This window comes from Marmota flaviventris, chromosome 7, assembly GCF_047511675.1.
Source record: "Marmota flaviventris isolate mMarFla1 chromosome 7, mMarFla1.hap1, whole genome shotgun sequence".
Taxonomy (NCBI): Eukaryota; Metazoa; Chordata; class Mammalia; order Rodentia; family Sciuridae; genus Marmota; species Marmota flaviventris.
Window position 1 is genome coordinate 123378285 of NC_092504.1, and position 22151 is coordinate 123400435.

The 22151-nt window shown below is 39.7% G+C and overlaps 1 protein-coding gene across 4 annotated transcripts in view; it reads left to right on the forward strand.

Annotated features, from left to right (window-relative positions):
- Slc10a7 (solute carrier family 10 member 7) overlaps positions 1-22151 on the forward strand; it is a 240062-nt gene that overhangs the window by 199694 nt on the left and 18217 nt on the right. For 3 of the 4 annotated variants that reach the window (XM_027926759.2, XM_071614636.1, XM_071614637.1), the window contains 3 exons: positions 992-1157; positions 2109-2160; positions 10548-10621. In XM_027926759.2, coding sequence (XP_027782560.2) covers positions 992-1157; positions 2109-2160; positions 10548-10621 — 292 coding nt within the window. The remainder of the gene's footprint in view (positions 1-991; positions 1158-2108; positions 2161-10547; positions 10622-22151) is intronic. The other variant, XM_071614635.1, reaches the window with a different exon arrangement.

A 22151-nucleotide genomic window follows, 5' to 3' on the forward strand; every position in this document is an offset into this window, starting at 1 on the left:
ATCAGCCTTATCAGGAGAAGTTCCCTGACCTCATTATTGCTAATGGATCCACAGTAACTCAGCCTGTTGTGAAATCTCATGTTCAATTATGCAGGATAATGAGTGAGTCAAAACTTAATATGTCTCCACTATCGTCCTTCTGATAGGGCTAACCTAGCTTCTTTCAAAAGCCAAGCAAGGTTTTTAAGTAGAGTTGTTCACTTTTATGTCCCCAAAAATGTTATCATCAGTATTCAGACTGTCCTAATTTTATAATCTGATTTGATTTTTAAATGAGAAAGGACTGTTCTATAACTTTATATTTCACTAATCCTTTTGTAGGAAACTTAGGACAGGTTTATTCATTTTTAAGTGTTAATTTTGGAATTCCAAAAGCATGCAAATGGCATTTGTCTTTGGATTCACAAAAACTCTAGATATTCAGAGTTTGAATTATTTAAACTCCCACAACACATGCACTTTTGCTTTTCAAGCATGAGTTATAATTTAATTAAAAACTTCTGGTGCATTGCTAGCATTTTAAATATTAATATGTTCCATGGATCACTTTCGATTATCTACCGTCTTGAAATTCTTGAAGATGTCAGATTTTTAAGATTCCCAAAGTTGCACTTGGAATTGTCTGTTGAGGCAAAGGGGACTGTGATAATTACACACATCCATTAGGATCGGCAGAGGAGATAAACTTTGGGGAGGCTTAATGGGCATGTCTCAGTGACAGCTAGCAAAGAGCATTTGGCATGATTAAGGATGGATTTGAATGCAGTTGAAAATATACTCTCATTATGGACACCCAGTGGAAGTTGCACTACAAATGTTAAATTCCCCAGAAGAAGTGTGGTGTGGCAGGGAAGCTTTGAAATCCATTGTGGCCATCATCCAAATTATTCCCTTTCCTTTATGTCTTTCTGCTGTCAGAATCATTTTGTGACGCCCAGTTCAACTCCCTACATCTCTGAAAAGAGGCAACCTGTTGATCTCTATATTTCAGATTGTCCGAAGATACATCAAGGATTGGCTTGAAAGAAAGAAGCCTCCTTTTGGTGCCATCAGCAGCAGTGTGCTCCTCATGATCATCTACACCACATTCTGTGACACGTTCTCAAACCCACACATTGACCTGGATAAGTTCAGCCTTGTTCTCATACTGTTCATAAGTAAGTTGGAAGATGGGTGCCCTGGCTGTCCTGCAGTAGCAATGTGAAGTCATCAGTGTTCTCTAAATTCATCTCTCGTGTTGATTTGATTAAATACTTAGTTTATGTCTGTTTGTTGACTTTATCATTTGTATTTGTTCTTTGGAAAGACATCAATTATGCACTTATAATCTTAATCTCCTTTACTTTTTATGTCCCTTGCATCATTTTCTGATTTATAATAGTTGATGTTAGATGGAAAAAGCCTTGATGTCTTTTAAATTCTAATATTAGGTTGAGCATTTTGTCACCAATTCAATTTATTATAAGTTTGAACAGATCTTATTCCTTATTGTGATTTAAAAGCAGGATTTATAATATATGATAATATTATTTTTATATGTATAATAATTTGCCTCCATCAGCTAAAATGCGAATATTCACATCATTATTTGCTAATAAAATATACCAAAACAATATTTCATTTTAAAGAGCAATAGACTATAAAATGCCAGTAACTTCTACGGCTCATAAAATAATCTTTTTGTTCTATTTATACTAATATGAAAGACGTTATTAATATTATAGTATCAAATAATCTGTTCTTCTTAAGAATCAAGATGAGTTATTTCAAAGTACATATTATATGGTACCACATTTGTGTTATTTGCTATAATACATATAGTATAAACCAGCTTTTTCTAAATTGAACAAATCAAAGAGGGTTTTAGATTTCCCCTAAGTAGTGGATGTCATAACTTGTGTCTATTGTTAGATATTGTTAATAAGGACAGGTCCTAGTCATTGGAATGATTCTATTAATTTAGCAGTGTGCATTTGTTTGGGTTTTTTCACTTGTTTTTCTATTTGAGTTCCCTTAATTTTCAGATAAAATGCATATAGTAAATGTGCTACAGATACTGCTCTTATGTTGCTAATTTATATTGAATCTTTTTTCTTCTTTGTCTTCAGTAGTTTCTATTCAGCTGAGTTTCATGCTCTTAACTTTCATCTTTTCAACAAGGTAAGTGACTTGGTGTCTCTTGCTGTTAGTCTCCTAAGGGAGGAGTAAAGCTCTTATTTGGCTACTGTGCCACTGTACTGTCCTAGTTTTCCTCCTGTCTCCTGGCCATTGTTTCTCACTCCTCCTTTCTCACCCTCGAGTTGTAGACCTTGTCAAAGGATCTGCCCTGGATGCTGTTCCATCTGTCCACATCATGTGCTTGGGCAGCCTTCTCCACTTTCCTGGCCTGAGCCATCAGCTTCATGCCTATGACTCCAAGTCTAGACCTGCCACTCCAGTGCTATTCTCGAGTTCTGTGCTGTTGTTTTCCCTACCGGTTGGATGTCTTCCCCTGATTGTCTTAACAAGACCTTAGACTCCAGATATTCAAAATGGAATTAACCTTTTCCCCAAAAATTTCTTCTTATTTCTTCACTTACCTGTTGTGGAACCACTATCCTCAGAGTTACCCAGACTCTAATCCTTCACATAATTATTTTGTAAATGTCTTGACCCTGCTCCCAAAGCTACTTCTCTCATGGGGGCGCTTGATGTCTCCTTTTCATCTCATCTATTGCAATGCATATCTTGCTCGTAGCTCCATTTCTAGGTGCGAAGTTTCTTATGCTTTTTATACTACTTCCACTGACTCAAAGTGTGCTCATCACTCTCTTGATCAGATATCTTCTATTAGTCAGTGCCTACAGAATGATGTCTATTTTTTAAGTACAAGACCATCTAGTTTAATTACCAGTCTCATTGCCAAAAGTGCCCATGCTCCCTAAGCTTTATGTTGAAGCAAAAATCTTTGCTATTTCCTGGAAGAACCCTGCTTTCTTTCTTTTTCTTCTTCGAGCTATCCCCACATCCAAATTGGCCATCATGTCCAATTTCATCTTTTATTCCTAAATGCAGCTTCTTCCACTAGTATTATTCACTCAACAGGTATTACCTAAGCCTTTAGTTTGAGAAAGTTAGCATAGTAAATGCCATAAATAAGAGGTGATTCTGATCCTGCATGAATTTTCAGACTAAATATGTATACTGACAAGTAAGTGTCCTCTGAGCTGTACAGTAAGCCAACCTATAGTCCATTCAAAGAAGGTGGCACTTCCAAAGAGAATGGTAGAGCCAGGCTTCTTGAGAGATGCAGTTTGACATGAGTCATAAAGAAAGGCTAATTGTTCAGCAGAGGGAAGACAGGTGGTTCTCATGGGAGAAAAAGCAATAATACATAAATGAATACACAAAAACAATACAGGATCAGGTGGCAGGCATAGAGGAAGATCAGAAGTAAAGACAGTCACTGGAAAGGTGGACCTGAGCCCAACTGCAGGGTCCTTGAACTGCAGGCGCCAGCCATGAGTTACCACAAGGGCAGCCTCCCAGGCTGTTTATGAGGCTTGAAATAGTATCAGGGCCATGGACCGGTGGGTTTAGGCCTCACATTAGGCACTTGGCTCGTACAGCACTTAGATAGCACTAGGCTGATTGTAAACAGTCGATAAAAACGTATTGATTAAGTAATTTAAAGCATTTTCGCAAGCTTGAGTTGTGATTTATGAAGTAAGAATAAAGCCTGGAGCCCTTAAGTCACAGAGAAAATGTTACTTAATTGGGTAAGTCTGAGAGTAGGAACTATTTTAAAGTTCTTTTTGTGAATGGCTTGTTATGTCACCATAGAAAAGGCGTTTGCCTTTCTGTGACTGTTCGCTGGTCCTTGTGGCAGAAGTAATAATCAGGCCAGGTCATCCTACCCAATTATGTAGGAGGCAGATATCCTTTTGGTAACATAGAAATTCCATGAAAAGATAGAGCATGGAGCAGCCACCACCGGGATTACTGAAGGAAGTAGGGGGACGAGGGAAGCGTCACAAATAAAATAGTTGAATTAAACAGTTGTTAAAAATAACAATTTTTAGCATGCAGTAGACTGGGCTTTCCTGAGAACCTCCGTTTTGATATTTATTTATTTGTTTGTTTGTTTGTTTGTTTGTTTATATCAGGGATTGACCCCAGGGACACCTAACCACTGAGGCACATCCCCAGCCCTTTTTAATATTTTATGTAGAGGCAAGGTCTCACTAAGTTGCTTAGGGCCTGCTAAATTGCTGAGGCTGCCTTTGAACTTGTGATGCTCCTACCTCAGCCTCCCAAGCTGCTGGGATGACAGGCGTGCACCACCGCACCCAGCTGAGATCCTTCTTTTCTGCCTTATTCTCCCTCCCATGAAATTCTGTCATGCTTTGTCCCTCCTTGACCCACAGGCAGACATGGATTCTTTGATAAAACATAGAATATGGAAAAGCTGTAAACGTGTTCCACAGTAATGGTGGTGTAGCCCCCCAGAAAAGTCCAATAAAAATTGAGGATTTTTTTAAAGGGACATAATTTGGAAGATGGGTTTGTGCTCTGTTTTCTCACTGAGAGATCCCATAGTGCCTCAGAATTTTATTGGAGGAATGTAGGATACCTACTCTATACCAGGCACTATCCTAGGGATTGTGCACATAAGTCTGACAGCAAGACTGTAATTTTAAGCATTTTCTTGCTCTTTTGTAGATGAAGACCCATCCTTAGAGTAACTTGCCTCAAATCATATCTTAGTAGCTTAATAATTTACCCCAAATCAAAGAGTAAGTAGCACACCCAGGACCGAAATCCATTTCAACTTGACATTTCCTAAAGCATTTGCCAAGCTCATTTCCACTGCTTTAAACTATTTTTATTACTTTTAAACTCAATGCTTGCTTTAGAGAATTTGTAAGGACTGTTTAACTGAACTCTACAAGTTTATACACCTTACAAACAAGTTTGTGAAAGATACCAAGGATATGAATGAGAATCCACTGGTTTTTGCTGAGTTCCATTTTCTTCTCATTGAAATGGGTGAGATTGGTGTGGGGGGGTGTATATTTTCATTTTTTCCTTACCAAGCCAATAAATCTAAAATCAATTTGGGTATCAAAAGATAAAAATCTCAACACAGAAATCAGTCTTCTGTAGTGTGGCATGCTACCGCATTCTGATGATGGAAATTTAGTAGTGTAAAACCAGGAGAGACCCAGCCCAGGAAACTCAACTTCACTGCCACACTCTGCTTCCCTAGTAAGCATTTCTTAGATTTACTGACTGCTGTGATACCATTGTAGTGAGTATTTAAAACAGACTTGAGAGTCATTTATCTGTCTACAGAACAGTGTCAGGGTTCAAAACTCCAACACTAGAGCCAGAGTTGGGTTTCAACCCTATTTAATGCCTTTGTAACTTTACAGTTTTCTTGTGTATAAAATGAAGCCAGGAGTAGTACCTATCTCAGGAACATTTGGAGAATTAAATAATAAGCACATAAAGACCTCAGTATTATTCCTAACATATAGTAAGTGTTCAATAAATGTCAGCTACTCTAGGATATTTATCATATCAAAATAGTTTTATATTATATCAAAAACTAATGATAAAAAAGAGTGAATTTGCTGGCTTTACTATATTGTAATATATCACATATTTCTTTTCTCTGTCCAGTTGTTAGGAAATGAGAATGAGCAAGCTATCCATGTGATGTAGGCTTTCTGCAACTTGGGGAATTGTCAGTCAAAAAAAAAAAAGTGAAAAATTTTAGGAAAACAAAATGATGATTAGGAATATTTTTTAAAATATAAGAACATTTGGTAGACTGATAACTAGAGTAACAGAAACCTAGAATCAATCGTGACAAAAGAACCCCTTAGAAAAGGAAAAGGAGGAAGACAAATATTCAAATAGTTCTGTAGGTATTCTAATTTTTTTCAGTACATTTCCAGACAGAAGTATCAGTGGGCCTTACCCCACAGTCCCCAGAGAAGGTGGGTGAGGAGAACAGGCTTTATTATTAGAGGCAAATCTTCTTACCATTTCGAAGATGAGGACACTAAGCCTTGGAGCTCCGGGTAACTTGTTTTGCGCCACACACTCAGGACAGTCTTCTGAAATCAACCAAAGATAAGACACTGTTACGGAGGTTAACAAAGGAACCACCTCACATGGACGTTTCCATGTCTAAAAACAGTGGGTTTTGACAGAACTCTCCCACAGGACCTTTTCTGCTCCACATTCTGTGATTCTGCTAGTAAAACCTGACATGTTTTCCTTTGTGGATACTGCAAAGGAAGGCAAAATAAATATTATGTGGAAAACACTGATTGAAAGCTTTGCAAGAGAGAACAAAAAGACCAGTTGGGAAGAAAAGGAAATAAACATCTCAGGGGAAGCCAAAGTGATCAAAAGAATGATGAAAACAGGATAAAAAGAAAATCAATATTAAAAAGAGATAAGGTAGAGTTAGAAAATAAATAGTAATGTGACTCCTTTCAAGAATGTGAGCAGACACAATAGAGATGTTCATCCCTGGAATAGATTATGGTCGTCACTACCCAAATTTAATGTACAGGACCCTTGGTTTTTTTGAGTATTGTCATGACCTGTGTCATGAAGCCACCCGTGACAGTATGGCAGAGGGTAGATGACTAACCAAGAGAGCTGCCCTTGTTCATTAAACTTGTTCTTTTTTTTTTTTTTTCTGAGTAGGCAAACTGACCTCCAGAATTTGACCAGCCTACTTCCTAGTTGTGACTTTAGGGAATCTGCTTAACCTCTGTGCTTCAGGTTCTCCTTTTGGAAAAAGCAAGGCCATAATATTATCTAGCATCTAAGGCTAGATAATATTATGGAAGAAATACTGGAGGCAAAGTGCTTAGAGAAGTAGTCAGTAAGGTCCACTGATGTGGTCACTCATTGCCATTATGAATGAAAAGCCATACCATTATGAATGAAAGCATCCACTCTGGGAGCTGCACTGTATAGCTGGAGTTCAAGTCTGCCCTATTATGAGGAATATGGTATAAACCATGAGCATCTGTTTTATTACCCTGTGGCCCTTATCCTCCCCTCCCCACTGTGGGAGTTTGTGTCAACAGAACCATAGAGTCGTGTTCAGTTCCCATAAGCCAGAAATGTCCCAGCCTGGACCTAGGCTCAGTCTTCTTACCTGAAACAGGACAAGTGATCTTCTCTGCAAATCTCTTAAGCCACATTTAAGTGCTACTGTAGTGATTGGCAGCCAGTGTCAGACCAGAACCTCCTTGGCCAGAGACTTTGACACACTGGAAATGTGCAGTGATCTGGATAGGAGTGAATATGAATCAGAATAAAGTGCACTAAAGGAGAAGTATACTGTCAGACTCTCCCAGAAGAAAACCAATATGTGTAATGATTGGTTATAAATAAGGGCAGCCAAAGACTGGAAGGTCTTAGTGTTACCAACACCAGTGCATTCTGGGGAACATCCCAGACTAGGCTTCCTGCCTGTGTGCATGTTCTACAGCCACAGGTGGACACCGGCCTTGCAGGGAAGTTTATTATTCATTGTGAATTGACTGTATGTCTTATGCTCCAATCTGCCTATTTCAAGCTATTCTAATTTCTTCAGGTCCCAGGCCTCAGTAACCTCACACTCTGTGGAGGTGTGAAATGCCTCTCACTTTATAAAGAAAGTAAAAGCCTAGACAAGTTTTCCCAGCTTTCCCATTCTCCACCTGAATACTGATCATATTTTTAAAAAATATTACTGATATATTATTATTATATATAATAGTAGGTTTCGTTGTAACATATTCCTACATGCACTTAACCTAGTTTGTTCAATTTCATTCCCCAGCACCTGCCCTCTCCCTCCCTCCCCTGGTACTCTTCCTCTACTTTTCACCCACTCTGTCTACTTTTACTTTCAGCTCAGAGACTATAGGAAACTCCACTCTCCAGCTTACCAATCCAGTCCTGTCTCTCAGGCCCTCTTTGGGGACTTGGAGTCATCAGTTAGTTGTCTCTACTGTACCTTCACTCTCTCTGTGTATACTTCTGTTCGTATTTCCCAAGATCTTTTTCTTCTCTTTGTCAGATTTCTTGAAAACACAGTCCCTCTCACTACCACACACCCAGCACCCTCAACATTCACTCCCTGCCTTCTCCCCAAACCCCACAAGGTCTCTCTTGCATTAAAACCTTAATCTCAGTCCTGGATGTGCCAAGTTTCTAACATCTCTTTAATTTCTCCTCTTTCCAAACAATATAAAGTAGAAATATCAATCAGCCTTATTAAATACTTTTAATGTGTCAGATTCCTAACAAATATTGGTATTCGTCTACACAAAGGTCCTAAGAGGTAGGTAGTATTATTCTCATTTTATATATAAGCAAAAGGATGGTCTGGATTTAAAATCAGGTGTGCTTGCACCCAAAGCATGTGCTACTCCCAAGCTGTTGGAAGGGAACGTTGACAAGGTCTGTCATCTTATTCTGTGTCTCTCAGCACCATCTCCTGCTCTTATCCAGGCCCTTCTAGCTCCCCGCTTCCTGCATGGCCTCACCAACTTCAGTCTTATGCCATGCTGGCTGCTTACTTTTGTATGTTTTTTTTTTTTTTTTTGGGGGGGGGTTGCTGGAGATTGAACCCAGGTGTGCTTAATCACTGAGCCCTGTCCCCAGCCCTTTTTATTTTTTTATCTGGAGCCAGGGTCTCGCTGAGTTGCTTAGGGCCTTACTTGTTAAGCGCAGCTCTGATGCTGTCACTCCATTGTCCCAGGTTCCTCACTGGCTCCCTTCATCCCATCTTACCAAGTCCCCACTCCTGGTCACAAGGCAGGCTGAAGAATCTGCTGTTGGCTAGCTCTCCCCTGCGCTCCTGTACTGCAGCGTCACCACCCCCTGCCTCTTAAAGGATTCTCTGTGTACTCCATCAGCATCCTCCACTCCCTGCCAAGCTAGAGGTGGCCCTTTCCACAACAGTTCCCTCTCTCTCACACATACCCCACTCTTTTCTCCCTCTTTTATATAAAGTATTCGTTCTACTTTCATCTCTCAGCCCATTCATTTACAGAATTACAGAGGTCCTTCCCATTAGAGCTGCCATGAGGAATAAAGGGGAAGGAAATGTGTCAGTCATGTAGCACATTGTTTAAAAAGTTAGGAGTGTTCACAGTATGCACAGGCGAGTCAAATGTGGAAACAAAGCAGTCTTACTGTCCTCAGGTAGTACTCCTCTGTGGGAAATCCTCAACTGAGGCGAGATCCCAAAACTCCAGTCAATGTCAAGAAAGAGCTGGAAGGAAGTCTAGCTAGGAAACAGAAATGTGCATGTGTTCTCAGAGGAGAGGAGATCAAGGGCCATTTAAATATTCTCTTAACACCTGCACATGGAACGAGGGAGAGGAGAGGGCTCTTCTTCCCTCCTGTAAACATTTGACAAAGAAAACAGGAAGTGGGATTTTTTAGAGATTTTTCTAAATAGTTAAGATTTTCTCCAGCAAAAGTTATACATGGGGATGAGGAGACTAAGGGAAATGTGGACTCTTTCATTAGAAATCCTTACAGATCAGGTAGAGGGCTAAATGTACTACTGTATAAAGTCCGTTTCTGAGCATCTTTCTATGAGCAGACTTTTGTCAGAATTCGAGGGGTAGGGGAGTGAGGAATAAATAAACTCATTATATCATTCAAAGCCTGACTTTCCAGGAAGGAGGAGTCTCTAAAATATAAGGCTACAATACTGATAATAGTCACGTCTAACCTTTTTGGCTTGTGTTCTCTAAACCTTACATTCTAGCATAAGAAATTTGATTATGATATTTAACCCATAGCACTGGCCCCTCATAACAGTCAACCAGTTTTGACAAGTAGAAATTGTTTTTAACTGATTGTATAACGATGGTAGAACATAGTAGTTGAGAGCACAGGCATATGAGCTAGACTTGACTTAAATTCCAGCTCTGTCACTTACTAGCAGGGCCCTGAAAAAGTGACATGCCTTCTCTGTGCCTCAGTTTTCTCATCTTTAAATAGGGATATGATATCTCCTACCTTTTGGGGTTACACACATGCAAAGACCTTTGAGAAGTACCTAATCCCCACCCCAGCAACTTGGAAGAATTAATATATCTGAAAATGCTTCTCCAGAAACAGTATATCTTCATGGCAGCAAACACACATTTAACATCATATTTTGGTAAAAAAAAAATGTTCTTCCAAACTGCTGGATAATGTCAAGTGGCAATCCAAAGATTTATCTAGAAGAGATCCTTGCTACATTGTTTTCATAAAGCCCGATACCAACAGCTAGGTACACGCATGATCTTAGGTGACCCCCACACCACGTATTATTAAAGCTATTTTCTTTTCAACGGATAAGTGTCTCAGAAGTGGTTCTCTAAAAAGAAATTTAGACACTTGTGTACATTTCAATCTAGAGTTACTTCCGTCACCAAGATTATTTGAGGGATGTCAACATGAAGGTAGATACTACATTTGATTTAGGATGTTTTAAATAATATTTTATGCAAATATTTTAATAAACCAAACCTTTTTCTTGCTTCTAGGAATAATTCAGGTTTCACACCAGCAGACACAGTGGCTATCATTTTCTGTTCTACACACAAATCCCTCACATTAGGTAAGTGATCCCCAGAGCTAAAACAGTGTATTACCCTCACAGAGTTGCATCTTAAGATACTAAAACTCATACAGAACTCTTCAAATTAAGAGAAATAAGGTATTGTCCATTCTTAGATCAAAAGTATTAATGAAGTGAAGATAGCCATTCTCTGAGATACTGTCATTTGATCAACCAATCTCTGAAAGCCTACAGTTAATACTGTCAGATTTAGCTTCATTTGTAATCATGTATTAATTCTCATAAAAGTTGATAATGTAGAATATTAACATTAGACTTGGGGGTGGGGTGGGGGTGGAAGTCTGCTGGGACTGTTTCTAAAAAGGGGATTACAAAAAATTCCCTTTGGAAGATTCCAGAGTTGCCCCTGGAAAATGTTAACTTCTTTATTGGGAGCTCAAAGCAAGGTAGGAAAAAATGTTATTCTCTTAATTCAATATTCACATCAGCTTGAAATTCATTTTGAAATGTTATGTTGTTTTCTATAGAGAGAAACAGTATAGTTGTCTAATATTTACTCAGTCAAATTAGCACTAAGAGTAAAATAAGTATTTGTTTAACAGACAAAAACAAATTAAGAAGAAAAGTGCTATTTTCTGCTTAGCTTTATCCAATTTAGTGCAATTATTCCAATAACCTCTTAGACATCCAGAATCTATGTTTTTAGTCATTAAAAGTCATTAAGTAATCAGAAACTTTATTGAAATATACATCATACACAAACTCCTTGGGGTGGTAGGCATTTTGTGGCAAAAACTCATATTAAAAATTCCTCTGCATTTTGGCTTGTGACTCACTTAAGAAAATGACATTACTAAAAGAAAGTCCAACTGTAAACTAAAAAGTAAAGAATTTTCAGAATGTTTTTTATTAGTCCTAAATGTATTTGCCTGATAGAATCTTTATCAGTCTTACCAAATTTGGAAATGGTTTAATCCTTTAAGGACCTCAAAGAACTCACCCCATATATTCCCATGTGTGTTTTTGTGGATGCCATGTCTGGTGTTCTGTGTCTTCCAAAAATTAAGGGGCTTATATAAAGAAAGGGATTCCAGAGGTGGTGAAGAGTCCAGGGATCAGATGATCCCAGGTCCTCAGAGCACCCACAGTACCATGGCTCGCCAGTGCGTTCCTGCAAAGGGCTGTTAAACCTGACCCCCTCTTAGGGATTCACTTTTGACAGGAAAACCAAAGTGGATGATTTGGGGTTTCTCCATGATGTTCTTCTGTGCTGCTAACACTGGATATGCTGAAGAGAGGCAGGAAGCATACCCAAGATGCATACTACAGTGTGATCGGTTTTCTTTGTTTTATTGTGAAAGAAAAACTATCCATTCAATCCATTTTTTTTGTCTCTTCATTTTTCTTAATCCCAAAGCTATATACTCTTCCTCCTTATGCTTTCTGATATCTCATTTGCAGACAATCAGGTAGGTGCTCTGAAACCAGATCAAAATGGGTTTTTTTGGCTAAAAAGAGTTGGGTAAACCTGGACTTTTGTTTGATTTTGCAGTGTTCTCCCATAAAACAGGTATTTAGATCCTCCAATATGGTTCTCCAATAAACTATTGTGGTATCTGTAACCACGTAGTCTAAATCCTGGGTTTCTTTTAGCATGACAGATTTAAAGTCTGTTGAACTGTAAGTCTCTTGATCTGGTCTCAGGTTCCTTAGCAGTAAGATTAGGGAATTTTATTTTCAGCTTGATTATCCTGCCATACCTTGATCACACCTGCCTTCCCTCCTGTAGTCTCCTTGGTAGCATTTATGATAAATGGCCTCTTTGTTGTTCCTCTTGTCTCAGAGAGATGATCCTTATTTCCACTTATATCAATGGATATTTGGATGCAATTTCTAGAAGAAGTTTATTAAGCCCTATAATTTTACTATGTCCATTTTCACAAGATACAGTGCACATTTTCCTCTTCTGGGGACCTGATGTCACTGATACAGAGGATTGACCTGAGCTACAGGCTGATAATTATCATCCTAAGGGAAATTCTTATTTGCATGGAATTGTAAGAACATCACATTGAGTGTGAAAAATTCATATTCCCCAAAGTAGGGAAAATTTTCAAGTAATATGACTCAGTGCTATTTTCTCTCAGATCTCAATACAAAGGTGAAATACAACAGATAATAATGTAGCTTCTGTGCACTTTAAAAACGAACCTTTCCGTTCTGCAATCGCTGCCATAGTATTTCTACTAGTGATTTTACATCTACACATGCACTTATGTACACACATATACACATCCAAATAGAATACATGAAGGAAGCTTATAAAATACTGTTTATTATTACATCCAATATTTATATATAAAAATAAATCATTGTAAACCAAGTGGTACTCATATAACTAATAAACCAAAGATGAAAACTCTTGCTTGAGAAGCTTTCTGAATATTCTCTTGTGCACACACCTTCAGTTTACTTTATTGTTCTTGCTTCTGCCCTGTCCCAATCCCTTCCACATACTTGCATCTACACACATGCTGAATTTGATTCATTGCTTTTATTAGTGCATTTGCCATTGATTGATTAGTTCTTCGTATTAGTACTTTTTCTATTGATTGATTGCAGATGAAGTGACTATTTGACCTTTAATTATGAGGCTTCCTATTGAAAATGACATTGAGCTATGGCTTCACATAATCCATCTGGAAAGCCTGACATGATGCCATTCCCTGGAGTTCATTCAGTAAGAAAGAGGAGGCCTGAAGGAAGTGCAGAGCTATCACTGTGCTTCATCTAAAACAATACTACAGGGCTTGTTTGCTGCACTCCTATAGTTTCAACTCAGGGTTGGAGGCAATTTTATATTTTGTCAAGACAGCATCACTTGCTGTGGGTTGCCATAGAAGCCATGAACTCTCCCAAATTATTCTCTAGTTTGATGGTGATATTTGTACAATAGCAAGAAGATATTATATGTGGTAGAGATGGAAAAACAGCTTGCACCCTGGTTAAGAATGGCTCGGTGCACAGTCAGTCAATAGATTTCATTAAGAAAGAAATTACATCCCAGATATCCCATGGAATTGGTGTTCTACTTATCGTTTTCTCTTGAGTGTTTAAATCATTTTGCTTAGAGTTTCAACATATGTAGAAATTTTTCTCACTACACCTAGAAAGAGACTGTTTCAGGATGTTTAAGGTTCTTAAGTCAAGCATATGTTTATGTTAGTTTTCAATGTTTTTTGAGTAGCAAAATGAAAGTACACAAGACTATTGACAGCCAATTATATATTGCCAGTTTTTTGTTATTTGCAAATGCATTTCTAAATTCAATGCATGCAACTTCAATTCTAGAGTGTCATGAAATTTACTAAATGTTCATTACATGTCCCATCCACCCCCAGTGCTAGGGGTTAAACCCAGGGTGCTCTATTACTGAGCTACAGCCCCAGCACTTTTTTTTTTTCCACTTTTTAAAATATTTTATTTTGAGACAGAGTCTTGCTATAAAACTATTGCCCAGGCTGGCTTCAAATTTGTAGTCTTCCTGCTTCAGCCTACTGAGTTGTAGAATAGCAGGCATGTACTTCCCCACCAGCTGTTCTGGCTTTTCTGGACATGTGTACAAAGGCAAATTAAGGTAGCTGTTCCTCATGTTTATACTTCATTGTGGGTCTGTGGTCACAGTTACATGGTTGACAAGAAACTATGCATTATGCTAAAAGCATGTAGCATTTTGGTTGACATATGATTCAGGCAAGAGTGGAAAGAACACAACCTGATTCTAGCCTGTGTTCCAGTTCCTGTCCTTGCACAACAGCTGGAACAAACCACTGAACTGCTGTTGGTCTCATTTACCCATCTGTACTGTGAGAAGATGGGCAAAATGACACTTGAAAATGACACTTTCTTCCAGGTTTAAGTTTCTGTGAGTCTACAATTGATATTTCTGTCCTATGAAATAACATTTCTCTGTATTCAAAGGAAAGGAACTCTTGAAAGGAATAGTTCTGTAAATAGTGTCACAGGAAAGGAAATATGGCTGGTGCTACTTCCGACATAGGTCAGAACATATCTGCACTCTCCAAAGAGTTGTTTGAGAGACAGAATCTTAAGGGGATCTTCTTTTCAGTTTTAATTGGAAGTTTTTCAGGAATGTTAAAGGACAACCTACAATCTAGGCCAAAAGTATCACTTAATAACATCTGGGTCACCTTCCCAAGAGGAAACAGAATTGAAATACCATTGAAATTGAAAGTTTGCTTTTCTGGTAGTCTTTCACACCAAAGCTTATCTGAGATTCTATTAACACATGAAGATTATCTTAACAAAACTACCTTCACAATTGCACAGTACTTTCTGAAAACAACCTATGTTACCTAACAATCTTGAATTATTAGCAAATCAGTAATTATCTCACCTTGCATATGAAGAATTGAAAGCATAGAAAAAACTGTTAAAAACTTATCTCAGATCATGTAACTTAGAGAGACTAAATTCCAGTCCTCTTAACTTTCAGAATTGAACATGGTTATAGGGTATGAAAGCACTTTGAGCAAAGAATAGGTTCTAAGTTCTAGAGGTGTGAGATCTTGGCATGGGTTTGAATTGTTCTATTACTTGCTCAAAAAGGAAAATTGTTTCTGAATACACTGCTGCCACTGCTGCTTGTAAGACAGCTTCAAAATTTAACATCTGCATTTGTTTCCATGAACATGTATTTCCATGTGGCCCAATCATGAACTGGCACATGTTCCTTATATTTACTTTATTTTAAACAAAAGGTTATATGCTACTTACAATGGGTCTCGGTGAGCCAGTCTCACCTTTTATGAGGCTACATTGTCTGCACTCTGATCTGTTTGACAATACGCTGTTAAAGTGGAAATGGAAATCCAGAGTCAAGACAGAAAATAGAATCTTTGGAGTATAGCCCATAAATATATTCCTGCCCTGAAGTTTGCCTCTGTTTACAGTTCTGAAAGGAAAAGCAGTGTGGGAACCTCTGCCATTTGACAGATTCTTAAAGACGTCATTGAAATCATGAATCCTGTAGATTTTGCCACCAGGCTAAAGAAAAGTTAAGGAGCGTCTGTCAGCATGTGCTATTTCTCAAACAAAGTAATGTACTTATCTTCCTGAGAAGTTTCTGGGCTATTTTATTTTAGATTTTTTACTAAATTTGATGTCTCAAAATCATTGCTAGCATACCTAGGTTTTGTGATCAAAATTAGGGAAGACCCCAGGGTTCCAGGTCTAGGGAACCACAAGGATGAACTTAAGATAATAAAACTCATTTGAAGGATCCCAGCCAGGCCCTCATATATTATTCATCTTAATGATATTCCAGATGTTTGCCAGTAGATCCGAAGCCTGGTACCACACACTTCTCCTCCTGCTCTCTTTTCTAGACCAGGGGCTGTCAAATGTTTTAAACCACACATACACTTAGAAATGCATCTTATAATGTGATCCAGTGATTAGTGATTTTGCAACTCACTAATAGGTTCTAATCTAGTCTGAAAAATACAGTTTATACCTTGCTTTGTGAGATTTCATCCTCTTTCTTAGAGTCACCATTAGGCTGTGGCTCCAGCTATCCCTCCCTTTGTCACCTGACTCTACTCACAGTTCTGATTTAGAAAAATCAGAGCTAAATTATGACTTAGAGTAATTCTTGAGTTAAGTAATGTAAGATTATTTTTATTTAGGTTATTATTTTATTCAACTAATGTAAGAGAGTTTCTATACCTTTTGTTGCTCTATTCAATGTGTTTTCAGTCGCAGTAAATAATATCAGCAAACTTCAAGTGGGTACTTCACAGGCCAACATTGCATCAAGTACTGTTAGGGAAGTTATTTGCTTTAAAATACTTTTGTGTTGTGACAGTGTGGCAGTTTTGCATGTACTAGTTCATTTACACTTCAGCACCAGGGACAGCCAGTTGCTCTAATAGAAAATTCTCACTGGAGTGTTCAGCTACTGTTTATCAGAAAGGAAATACTCCAAGGGCAGCTACAACAAATACTTTTGTTGTCTATCTGTCTAACAGCTAGAGACTTTACTCATTAGCATAATGAATTCAGAAGTAGGTTTTGATTGGTGAAATACTGACATGCTGCTTTACATGATAAATGTAATAAATGGGTTCTCATTAGTATGCGGACTGCCTAAAAACTTTAGAAACACTTACCACTTGCTAGAAGAATCTAGCAAATTCCACAGCCTGCATATGAAATCCTCAGGTATGTGCTGAAGGCTTGATCCCTCCTGGGTTTGTGTTCAGCTCAGGTGAGGAGGAGCTGTGGTTGCCTGAGGCTGACTGAAAGGAGCACCCATCCTACACTGGAATGTAACAGTGTGGGGGCTTTGAGAGACCCCTCATGCATGGTGCTGTAGGGTACCTGAAAGGACAGGGCTGGGACTGCCAGTTTACAGGATAGTTTGCACTGTCTATTTTTGTACTTGGATGGTAATACATATTGAGTTAAAAAAAAAAAATGCCTGGATGGGGGCAGTTTCCTTTCATTGAAGCCTGCTGGCACAGTGGTAGAGGTGTTGCTAACCTTTACCGACCCTGAACTTCTTTGGCCACTGCACTTTAGACATTAGTTACCTGGAAAAATCTGAAAGTCATGCACACCAACTATAGGTCACTTCCCTGAAGTACTTTGCATGCACCAGCTCACGTGACTCCCACAGTCACCCCAGATAACAACAATGAAGTTCATAGTGACAAGTAACTTTCTAAGACACATGATCCCAAATGGCAGAGCCAGGACTTGACACAGGTCTGACTGTGAGCCACTGCGCTGAGCCACAGAGAGAGTGGCTCTGCAGAAAGCTCCCTGCACAGTGAGCCTCTCAGTCCTGCTGTCCACTAACTATGAAAAGTTCAGGCCAGATGATCTCTGAGCCCTTTTAGTTCTGTCATTTGATAGTTTTCTAATGGCAAAAGGCTTAAGTATTTAGTTTTAGAACCTGGGGCCCCTCACATGGACACCATAGATTTCATACTCCCCAAAGAATGGTCCTCAAACTTATAGTGAATGCTTCCTAAAAAAAATAAAAATCAGGCCTTGGCTTGGGCCTAGTGATTCAGAATTTTTAAGGATAAGACTCTGAGATCACAGACTTCAAAAGATTACTGTGTGCATTCAAGGGTGAAAGCTGCCCTGTGACACACACCCAGGATCACCTCTCAGCCTCCAGAGACACTGGCCCCTGCCCCAAGGGTCTCAGGCAAGCCCAGTCAGGCTTCATGAAAGTGCTTTTTGATGATGGGGGGACAAGTTTGAATGGTTGGTTGTTTTTTTTACTTTAGCCTGGCCTTCCTATAAGCCACTTTTATTAGATATTTATTTCCTCATCATTAGTAAAAAGGAGATACTTAGGACATAAGTGCTCATAACACTACTAAGTGCTGTTTAAAAGTAAATAAACAATAGGGCTGGGGCTGTAGCTCAGTGGTAGAGCGCTTGCCTTGCACATGTGAGGCACTGGGTTTGATCCTCAGCACCACATAAAAGCAAATAAATAAATTCAAATAAACAAACAAACAATAAAAATTAAAAAGAACAGCTCAGTAGACCTGAACCCTCATTTCCAGGAACTACCCACTTCCTTGTTCCTTGATGTCAGTGTGTGATGTTGTGGTCCTAAGAAAGATAAAACTCTGACTCAAGTCTTTCTGGTCTGTAGGTAGGTTTTCATATTTTTGCCTAACTTCAGATATTCTTTCAAGTTCCCTTTGTGCCAGTCCAGTTACACCTAAGCATGTGCATGTGAAAGTGTGCTAGTGTTTCATCAGATACAATTCAAACAAAAGAAAATCATCCCTTTCACATTCATCACACCTAGCACTCACTCCAGAAGTAGGTCTCATTTTCCTTAAGACCACATCTTCCTCACAGGCTAAGGGTAAAATTGAAGCTTACTTAAAATAATTTCAGAATGCCTTATAAGTTATCCTTATATAAAGCTCTCTATGGAAGGAAGTATGTATGATTTTCCAAAAACCCTCCCAGAGCTGTAGATACCATGGGCAGATTTAAAAGAGAGAGAAGAAGACAGAATCCCTGCATTCCAAACATCTCTGGAAGGGGCAGCAAATTATCGTGGTCATATGGAGAATACGCGTAAGCAGATGAAGGCAGTGGAGGTGGGGGAGGCAGTGGGGAGGAAGGCTCAGACCCCATGCCTTGCCACTCTTAAAAAAAGTTTCAGAAGTGCTCAGACCTTCTGAATGACTCTGGTTGAGCCCCTTCCTTGGTCAGTCCTGTAAACACTAAATCTAAACCCAAAACTACTTCTAATAATAACAACAGTAGCAGCCTGACAGCTGGGGGTGTTGGCTCTGTGTCAGGCACTAGGTACTTCCCACACTTTGTCTCATGTGAACTTATAGCCACACTTAGAGGTGTTTTGTTTTGTTTTGTTTTGTTTTACCCTCATCTTGAGCAAATATGCAAACCAAGGGGTACTGAGGTGAGATCACCCTATCGCCTAGCTGGTAGGTGGCATAGTCAGAATTGAAAGCAGGTCCCTGACATCAAAGTCCACATCCTGGGCTTGGGGTGTAGCTCAGTGGCAGAGCACTTGCCTGGCACACACAAGGCTCTGGGTTCCATCCCAAGCATAGCACCACAAAAACAAATAAATAAACCCCCTTCCTTTCCATCACACCAGAAATTCCTAAATGCAGCAAGCATATCAGCTGTCTGCTGTCCACTCAGCCTGAATGATGGAGCAAGGGCAGGAGGGGCCAGGTGTCTCCTGAGCTTACCTGCAGTTATCACCCAACAGCCAGTGGCAGGAGCTGTGAAAAAGCCCACATATTCCACAGTGACACCTCAAACTGTATACGGACTCTGGCACTCTGTACTTTGTAATGTCAGCTCTTAGTGTTAAAAGCTTTTAATTCCATAGTTTCATATTCATTTCAAACTAAAACACACCCTGTCATAGTCAAAAGTATCTCTAAGGAGATGCATTTTACACATTCATGATTAGCTCATGTGCCCTAAGTCATATACAGCCCATATTCCCAAGTGGGAAAGTCCACAATCAGTAAGGGGAACATGTGCTGTCATCCTGCGTCGTGTCCTCTCTGATGAGGCCTTGACCATGGCCAGAGAGCCAACGGTATCCCATTTCCCAGGACTTCCCATTCATCAGCACCTTCAATGTCAGTTGCAGAGGGATTTGTTTGTTATTTTTAATATTTAGAAAGTTTGCCTCTAGCATACTAACGTGTGCATTACAGATCGGCTCTTGTTTACTGTCTTGAAGTGAAGAAGCTCACCCAGGAGATCCCACTCATTTGAAGTCGTGTCTCAGTCTCAACTTGCAACCAGAGTTGGATGAATAACAATCCTCCTTTCCACATTGCATCTCTCCAATTATTTATTTGGTCACATCTCTTCCCAGAAGTTCCCTTAATCAAGCCAGACACTATAAACCAGATTGTGTGTATTTAATGACAGCCAGTGTCTTGGTTCTCTGCAGTAAAGAAAAAACGAACTTGCAGCTGCAAAGCAAGGGAAGGGCACACATCTTCATCCCCATCCACAGCCATCCAATCAGCTCCAGCCACAAATTAAAGTTGGCTGCATACTGGTTAAAGCTGTGGGGTACCCAGTAGGTTTTTGACAAGTTACCCTGGGGGTGGGAGGATACATAAAATCAAACACAACTCAAAAGTGGCTGGGCCCCAGAAGCCAGTGGGTTTGGAATGTCATCTGTATTGAAACTGAGCATGTTGATGGTATTGTAGTGGTGACACCTCCCGCAACAGCCTTTGCTCCAGGTTTGCTCTATAGAGACGCTAATGAAGAGATACTTTGAAAGTCTGCATTCATCCATGCATTCATTCTTTCATCAAGTGTTCAGTCAGTGCCTACTATGTGGTGGGCTCTTTGTAGGCCCCAGAGGTACAACAGGGAACAAAACACAAAAAAGTTCTTGCCCTGCCAGGTGCAGTGGCACTTGCTGATGATCCCAGTGATTCAGGAGGCTGAGACAGGAAAATCTCAAATTCGAGGCCAGTCTCTAAACTTCATGAGACCCTCAGCAACTTAGTAAGACCCTGTCTCAAAATAAAAAGGACTAGGGATGTCGCCCAGTGGTAAAGTACCCCTGGGTTTAATCACTAGCACCAAAAAGGAAAAATAAAGTTCTTGCCCTTATCTAGCTTCCTTTCCAGTAGGGATAAGTAAACAAACCCTTAGATGTAGAACACTTCTGTGTTAGTCAGCTTTTTCACTGCTGTGATCAAAAGACCTGACAAGAACAATTTTAGAGGAGGAAGAGTTTATTTGGGGGCTCATGGTTTCAGAGGTCTCAGTCCATAGAAAACCAGCTTCATTTCTTAGGGCTTGAGCTGGGGCAGAACACCATGGTGGAAGAGTGTGGTGGAAGAAAGTGACCCAGGACACAATCAGGAAGCAGAGAGGGAGCTCTACTCAACAAAGACAAAACATGTACTTCCAGGGACCCACTTCCTTCCAATGCACCCTACCTGCCTTTAGTTACCTCTCAGTTAATCAGGGGATTAATTCACTGGTTGAGTTTGACTTTCATAACCCAAACATTTCACATGTAAACCTTCTCTCATTGTCTCCCACGAGTTTTGGGAGGACACCTAATATCCAAAACATAACATCCAATGAATGGTGATGTTCTGGAGAGAAATAACAGGAAGGAGGATAGATAGAGGGCCTGGGTGGAAGTAGAAAAGTTTGGGGCTTAAAGGGTGCCATGGATCAAAGATCTGAAGGAAAAGGAACTGAACATGTAGATATTTAGGGGAAGGAGACCAGCCAGAAGTCCCCAGTGTGCTTGGTGTGGTTGGGGAGAGGGGTAGAACAGTATTCAGGAAGCACATTGCAGGGGGAAGAGAGAACAGTGGGGTTAAGGTAATGGGCGAGGGGGTCTGTGACATTGGGTTAGGACTCATGGGTCATTGTAAAGATTTACTTTTTGCACAGAATGAGAGGGGAAGCCATTGGATAAGTGACAAAATCATACTGTCACTTTGAAGGGATGCCTGGGGCTCTCCTGTTAAGTATAGATGGGTTGGGTGCATGGAAGGGTAGAACAGAAAGAAGTGGAAGGACTAGTTAAGTGATCTGAATCCAGACAAAAGCAGAGGGTGGTTTAGTGGAGTGTAACAGCGGTGGAAGAGGCAAGAAGCCTTACATTCTGGCTGCATTTTAAACACAGAATTAATGGGAATTGCTGCTGAGTTGGAAATATTAGAAGAATTAAAGGTTCATACAAGGGTGGGGTTACCATGTACTGGATGAAGGGACACTGTAGAGGCACAGATTTGGGTGGTGGAAGAGCGATGTGGGAGCAGATCAAGAGTTCAGTTTGGAATGTGGAAGTTTGAGGTTCTCTTCCACATCTGGTGCAGTCTGGAACTCTATTCCTGGCTGGAGTGTTCAGACTGTATTATTTTAAGCTGTTGGACAGGATGAAATCACTCAGAGAGTGGACAGATGGAGGGGAAAGAGCTCTGAAGACTGAAATCCTGACATTCCTCAGAGGATATGGAAGTATTTCAATAAT